The sequence below is a fragment of the Rhopalosiphum padi genome, chromosome 3 (assembly GCF_020882245.1).
Source record: "Rhopalosiphum padi isolate XX-2018 chromosome 3, ASM2088224v1, whole genome shotgun sequence".
Taxonomy (NCBI): Eukaryota; Metazoa; Arthropoda; class Insecta; order Hemiptera; family Aphididae; genus Rhopalosiphum; species Rhopalosiphum padi.
In genome coordinates this window covers 12139198-12147738 of record NC_083599.1, presented here as the reverse complement: position 1 = coordinate 12147738, position 8541 = coordinate 12139198, and the positions used below count along the sequence as shown (strand labels likewise).

The following is an 8541-nucleotide window of genomic DNA, read 5'->3' as shown; positions in this document are numbered from 1 at the left end:
ACAGATAAATCCGAGCCCTAATTATAAATAACAAAATATTATCGTATTATTCGTTTTCATTAGTACTCAACGTGTTTTAAAATTATTAATACGTGTATAAACCAAGCCCCTCTCCGAAGTTCGAACGCCAGCCGAAGGACAACACATGCACCGTTCCTCCTCCACCTCATTACTACCTCCAGGTACGTGACTATCAGCAGAAAACAAAAGAATAAGACCGCCGTCGTTGGAGGGAAACGTTTCGGGCGTTGTAACAACAATAATGTATTATATAACATACATGTGCATTCCACAGGTGGGCAGCGTTTGTGGTTCGTCACAGCAGACGCGTCTACACAGTACCTACCAGTTACCACTACAATAACACTATAGTTATTATCTGCTTCTGAGACGGCTAAACGACGCTCATAACTCATTAATTCATTAGTCATTCTTCAGCGCGCGTCGGTCGAATGGTGTCCATGTTTTTTTATGTTTTAGTTTGGTAAACGATTGCGACTGTTTTTTTTTTTTATAATAAAATATTGTTCTCGTCCGTTTGGCGTTTGATCGATTAACGTTGTAAAGTCACTGTATTTTATTCCCTGCACTTCGTCCCGCCCGTGCGCGGAAAAATAACCGCCATTTTCCGAGATGAAGAATGTTTACAGCGTTCTCGTTGTACTATGCATCAACCTCGGTGAGTATGTTTGCACATATCGATAACGGCGGTGATGACAGATCGACAGACGGCCCGATTGCGGATCTGCTGTCGACTGAGTCGGGTTGGACGTTTGCACGACCGATTATAAGATCGGGCGTGAACGCGTTATTTGGCGTCGTCGAGTGACCCGCTATCAATATGATTTTCTATATATTATATTCTAACATTAAGAATGGTGAGAATTACCGAATCAATTATGTGATGCTGTTGGCGTTAATATCTTGTGCGATATGTATTATGAACATAATTCTATATGTTTATTACTCCAGACTTTGTTACTAGTTCTAGTAAAATACTTTGTTTGTCCATTGAATTCAGTGTCTGGTGCTCTAGTAATGACAAACCTGTAATTGTATTTTCAAATACATTATAGACAAGCTTAGACATTTTGTTATTCCAATTATAAGTTACCTAGATTTGAGGTATCTATAAAAAGTTTATTTCTTTTTTCAGTTTTCAATGTACATATAATCATACATTTGTCACTTTTACTTATATATTTTTATCGAGACCTTTTCAATGATGAATTTTATCACAACGTTCAAAATAGGTACCTATAGGTAAACCTATTTAATACTTTAAAACTTGTGTAAGGAAAAATGTCATCTTAGACACATAAAATATTAAAGCGTCAAAAATTCATAGTGTTTAACTCAAATTTTATCATAATAATTGTTAAATATGTTTTTTTAGAAGTATTCACCTTTGTTTTAGGTATGAATCTATCTTAGAACTGTGTTAATAGGTAGTTGTATTAGAAAATTATCACTATATAATATACTACTATGTGTTAAGAAAAAATTATAATAAAAATATAGCTAGTGGATCTCAAATTTTAATCAGAGATAAATTAAGTTAGATACCTATAACATTTTATATTTTACTTAAATTACTTATTCAAACTATAGATAATTATACAACTTTAATTAAATATTTAATTTAATAGAAGTTTAAAGTTTAAGTTTAAGTTTGAATTATGTATGAAGAATGTACATTATAACTAGAGCGCAGATTTGTATGCACTTAAAAGTATTGAAATATGCCATATAATATGCAGTAAGAATTATGAAAATATGCAGTTAAAATCATGAAAATATGTAAAAAATATGCAGTCAAAATTATGAAAATATGTAAAAAATATGCAAGAATTTATTTATTTAAAAAACTTATAATAATTAATTACTTAAATACTTCATAAAAAAAATTTAGGGAATTTTCTGAACTTAATTTATTTTTAAAATTTTATTTATTATTATAGTGAATAATTATATGCATTTCAAGTTTTTCTTCCGTGAAGCTATGTCATTTATCGATTAAAATATTTTTAAAGACTGAGAACGAACGTTCGACGTCAACTGAAGTTAATGGGGTATATTTGAAGATTACGTCGTAATTGATTATTTATCTTATAACTAAATATATATATAAATTATTATTTAGTGACTATGAAATTTAGTTTTAATTTTTCTACTTGATAAAATATTATTTTATATATTTTTTAAATTTTCATTTCAATATGCAATAAATTTTGAATTTTTACCAAAATATGCAAAAATATTCAATAAGCCAATAACCTCGACAATAACCTTTAAATATGCAGAAATTTGTAAAAAAAAATTTCACCGTTAGCTTCAAATTATGATGATTTGTGGAGATAACTGACAAAAATCCAAAAATATTAAAAGGAAAAAAATATGCAATTGCATAGAAATCCGCGCTCTTATTATAACATTATGTAACTATAATCTTGTCCGAAAACTAATACTATTTATGATTACCTATTTGATTTATGTTAACCCTAGAGCATATGCTTCACGGTATAAAAGACCTGGCTTTTAAAAATTTGTTCATTGTTTCAAAAATTAGAAATGTTTATGTATCTAACCAAAGTACCTTCTAATTAAGTGATAAACTAAATTTAGATATGACTCCCAATTGTATACAATTTGATGTCGGTAATAGAAGTATTCAAAATTCATTATCTATTAAAATACAGTTTAAAAGACTGTGTGCTGTGATATTTATAAATAATTTAATCTTATAGAAATTCAATTATGGGTTATTTTTAAATTATGTTTCCTAATAATTACTGGCCGATAATAGAACAGAATTATTTTTTAGAATAAAATAATTTATAATTAATAAATTAATAATAAAACATAATAACATGTATATAAAAGTTTTATTTGTTAATATTATCAGTAAAAGTATTTGACATTTTTTATTTATTTAAGAGCAATAAAATAATTATCATTCAAATTTTTATGAGTTTTAATTGAAATATTTTAATAAACAGTCAAAAATACTGTATGCGTGAATTCTCGTTAATATTTTAAATGCATGTAATCTAGAGTTAAGAAGATACCATAACTGCTTGTTTTATCTCTATACAAAATAGCAAATTTGCATAGAATTAGTTTAGTTAGTTAGTTTTAATATTTTATTAAATTGAACTATTATAGAATTTAAGATGATAATGTTATCTATGTTGGTTTATTTTTAAATTTAAATTTGGTTATATTAATTATTATGGTATAGATATACAAATAACTCACCTTGTCATTAACCTATTTAACAGCATATTTTGTTCTTAATTTTTTGTAGATCCTAATAATATTCATCTTTTAAGTTGTACAACTTCTCTTCTAATCTCATAAATTGTATCGTTCACCATCAGTAAACAAGTTTAAATATAAGACTTGTATAGAAGACATTTTAGTCTATATGGCATTAGTTATTTTTAAATTAAATAGTAGTAAATTATAATAGGTTATATTTATTTATAAAGTAGTTCATACTTAAATGAAAAACTTAATATTTAAAAATTTAAATTAAATGTGCTAAGGTCCTCAAAAAAAAAAAAATTATTAATAAGAAAATCATGGGCCTTGCTACAATTCTATAGAACTTTTATGAGATCCTCTTTCCATTTTGTTTCAATGGTACACTGTGCCCAACTGTGCCTATCGAAATGTATCCAAATTTCTATAAAATTTCTAAAAATAACAATAATCATTTAAAAATTATTAATACATACATATGAAATTGTATATATTGTATATGAGTAAACAATTGAACAGTTTATTGGTTTCTATAACGAAAGAATGGTGGAGTGATACGGGGATACGCTACAAAATGCTGGTCTACTACCTCACTCATCTAAACTTTAAATACATAGACCTCATAAATTACTCGTCTGAATTTCGATTTTAATGTATATAAATACTTCAAAAAATATTGTGACTCGGACAATAAAATTAAAAATGTATCTTCTCATTAATAGACATAGAATAATAATAAAAAAATACTTAAATTTCAATTAGTACTTACTACAAATATAAAATAGCACTTTTAAATATTAATAACCAAATATTTAATGCATTCATTAAAAATATATATTTAATAAAGTGTTCTAATGGAGGGCATGGTCATTGTGAAATATAACTGATATAAACCTGGGATATATGTTTTATTTTCAATCTTTGGTTTCTTCCTTAAATTTAGCTAAACTTAAAACATTTATGCACTGTTTACAAAACTTTTTTTTTTAATTTGTCAGTGTTTAGCTCTTTCTTAAAGTAACATAAATCCAATGTATAAAAACTAAAAAATATAGTATTCAAATACATCTATACGAGTATTCATATATATATATTATATTCATATATAACAGTTTAAGTTTTTCTGTTAATATCTATTTGAGTATGAATTTTCTAACTTATTTTTCAATAAATATATCCTGAGTTTTTAAAATACAACATATTTTAATAAAATAGTAATAGAAATTGTCATAAAGGTATGAATAACTTATTAAGCTCAATTTTGTGTTATGATTATTTAAAACAATATTATATAGGCCTATATCGTTTATGAATCCCTGCTTATTGAAATAAAAAAAAATCTAAATTTTAAAAATTTGAATTTTGTTTTATACCTTTAATTAATTTTAATTTAATGGTATTTTTTTAATAATATTTAAAAATCAGTAGTGGCCTTGAATACAATATTATACATGTTATATATGTTACCTATCGATTTATTATACCTTATATTTATAGCTGTATTTACCTACTCATTACTGAAAATATATTCATTATTATTAAATGTTATTAAAATTTCTATTTTCTGAAGTATCAATACACTTATAGTTATACCTTATACAGTGCCATATTTGGTGCTCATATTTATTACCTATAATATAATATTATACATAATAATATTGCATAATATAATTATAAATATTTAATTTTAATTTTAGCTTTTTCTCAGAGGACACCCACAATATCTCATATAACTCAAAAACCAATAAAAGATATTGGTGGTACAGCGGAGATGACATGTTCAGTTTTATATGCCATGGATTTTCCTGTTTTATGGGTTAAGGTTGATAAGGAAAAAATAACTGAACCAGTTATGCTTTCATCTGGAAGTACACTGATTATTAAAGATTCGAGATTTTCTTTGAGACAAGACATCGACAGCACTAGTTACACACTACAGGTATTTCATTTAAATCAGTACATTTCCGTTATAAATTAAATGTACTATACTTTTCTTGTATTTGGACATTACTCAATAATCTATGCATTAAGGTATGTGTTTTGTTTCATTTTATTTAATTATAAAATTTGGAAAAAATTAAAATTTTCAGATTAAGGATATTCAAGAAACTGATGCTGGTTATTATCGTTGTCAAGTGTTGCTTGGGTTGAACAACAAAATATCGGCTGATGTTGAGTTAGAAGTGCGTAGACCTCCTATCATTTCTGACAACTCAACTAGATCATTGGTTGTAAACGAAGGTCAACCAGTGAAACTTGAATGCTATGCTGGTGGATTCCCTAGTCCAAGAGTTTCTTGGAGACGAGAAAATAATGCTATTTTACCCACAGGCGGATCAATTTATAGGTACTAACAATAATAATATAATATATATATACGTGTATAAATTAAGTATTAATTTCATATTTTAGAGGCAACATTTTGAAAATCCCAGTCATAACAAAAGAAGATCGTGGAACCTATTATTGCGTAGCTGAAAATGGTGTTGGAAAAGGTGCCAGACGTAATATTGCCATAGAGGTAGAATTCGCCCCAGTTATAACTGTTCCTAAACCTCGTTTGGGACAAGCTCTACAATATGACATGGATCTCGAATGTCATGTTGAAGCCTATCCTCCACCAGCCATTATTTGGATAAATAATGGAATACAACTATCTAACAATCAACATTATAGGTAAACTTAGTTGTTGAGAACATGAATTTGATTATATTTTGATAAAAATATTTAATTTAATTTAATTTTTTCTTAGAATCTCGCATTTTGCTACCGCAGATGAATTCACAGACACTACAATACGTATCATAACAATTGAAAAACGTCAATATGGTGATTACATTTGCAAAGCATCAAATGTATTAGGAACCGCTGAAGTTACAGTTAATCTTTATGGTAAATATTAAGGCCCTCTTAATTTAGGGCGCCATACCCGCATATTATGTTTTCTATATCTTACTAATATACACCATAACAAATTTTGTGATGTTAGCATTAATATTAGAGTAATTATACCTACCATTAAATTTAAAAGTAAGAATATTATCTAGAATATAACATGCTTTTATTAATATTATCATTTTAAAGTTGTAATATTTTACATAGCTATAACTCACTTAAAAATGATAATATCATTAAAAGCATATGTTATATTCTAGATAATATTCTTACCTTTAAATTTTATAATAGGTAAATTTACACTAATATTAAAGCTAACATCACAAAAGTGTTCTACTGAACAACAATTTGTTATGATGTACATTAGTAAGACATAGACAACATATACGGTGCAGATATGTAGTTCACTTAGTTCATTAACATAATGTGTATATAAGATAGTTTTCAACTTTTCAACAAAAACGTTGATTTAAGTGTTTTTGATAAAATTAAAAAATATTAAGTATTATAAAAATAAATTTTAATATTGTTTTTGTAGTATTTTAAACTTGAAGTGTTTCCCTTTTTTTAAATGTTTGATTATCTTATTTTTCAGAAGAATATACATTTTCAAAAACATATTTAAGATATTTCATACATTTTAACCAATGTTTAACATAATCTGATAAAATAAACATGTTCTGTTTATTTTGTTATTAAGAGTATGCTTTCTTGTATGTATGTTTCCATTTTACAAATGTACTACATAACAAATTCTTTATTTAAAATAATCCATTTTATTCTGTTATTTTTAAAATTATTATGAATTGACCTATTCTAAAATTTAAAGGTGTGATTATCTATGATATATCAATAAAAGCCTCTAGATGCCTAATCTGGTAAAATTTTAAGAATTCATGTCAATTCACTCAAATTTAAAAAATAACAGAAACATGGGTTATTGTGAACGTAAGGTTTGCTATGTTGTATAGTTGTTATACAGAGATGATTTATGTGTGTATGGCATCTTGTTGTTACTATTACTAATATTATCATATAATATTATTCATTATCAGTGGTATCTTTATGTTTAAGTATTGCAATACCTTATCTATATGGGTGGTGTTATGAACTTATGACGGACAATGGTAGTCCATAGGATTTAGATATACAATTTATAGATATTTGGATATAACTACATGAAATTTTCCCATATTTTAGTATAACAAATTCACTGTTTATTATTACTTAGATTTATTTTTATTCAATACCATTTGAAACTGTTTTGATACCACTGTATGTGTGTAATAGAAACAACCTTTGATTGCTGTAAACAAATTTAATTAGTTACATTTTTTAGTGTGTATAATATTAATTATCAATCTATTTTTTGTTTTTTCTATAATTTTCAATCTTTATATTAGTTATAATTTTATAAACAAAATTTAATTTTTATTATTTGTTAATTTTATAGAAACAATAATACCAGTGTGTCCACCAGCTTGTGGCCAACCATCTTCACACTTAAGAAGCTCCAGTATCAAAACTGCTACTGTTAATGTTTCTTTTTTGATTGCTACATACTTATATTTTGTTCATTTATATTTTTAAATAAGTTGTTCATCAATGCAGTGACATGACCAGGAAGAATTAAAAGCTATACATAAAGTGCCTATATTATCACATTTGTTTGATAACCCCATTTTTTACTTATCTCGGGCTATGTCACTGTATGAATTTATTACCTAAGCATCACAACTGCTAGTGGTTATATTTTATACTTTATTACTGCATACATTTATACCTAGATTTAAAAATAATTATTCCGTCCAAGAACAAATTATTAACGTGTAAACACCATTATTATTGCTTAGTTATTATCACATTCCTATAATTTTGTTCACTTTTATTTTTAGAATATTTAACGGTCCGTCCAATAATATATATATTTATTTATATATATATTATACTTGATTTTATATGTTTACTATTATTTAATGTAATTTTATACATATTTTTATAAATAATAAATATATTTATTTTAATTATTAGAAGTATAAATATTTTACTTGAATTTATTTGGTGTAGCCGATTAAGATTATGTAGTAAAATTTTCAAACACTTGCTGCAATAATTACAAAAATATCTAGTAGGTTATCTGATTGTATTTATGAGTATATAGGTATATACTTAATTTAAATGATTTTCTTAAAAATTGTATATTCAGTACATTTATCATCTTAAGCTATAGTCAAAGAATTCAATTTTTATGCAATTTTAGTAATCGCCTAGACATTTAGTTAAATGTCTAGTCATTTAACCAAATGCCTATTGTAAATCATGCAAACAATAAAAATGAAAGATTTTGTATTATTTTAAAAATTGAACTATATTTTCTATAAT

At 25.7% G+C, this 8541-nt stretch overlaps 1 protein-coding gene across 1 annotated transcript; it reads left to right on the top strand.

Moving 5' to 3' along the window:
* The first annotated feature begins 288 nt into the window (after nt 1-288).
* Nucleotides 289-8199, top strand: LOC132926685 (lachesin-like). Its single transcript, XM_060991084.1, has 6 exons — nt 289-679; nt 4962-5203; nt 5355-5611; nt 5677-5940; nt 6017-6156; nt 7613-8199. Exons 1-6 carry the CDS (start codon nt 634-636, stop codon nt 7747-7749), a joined length of 1086 nt encoding a protein of 361 aa, XP_060847067.1. The 5' UTR covers nt 289-633; the 3' UTR covers nt 7750-8199.
* Nucleotides 8200-8541: the final 342 nt, after the last annotated feature.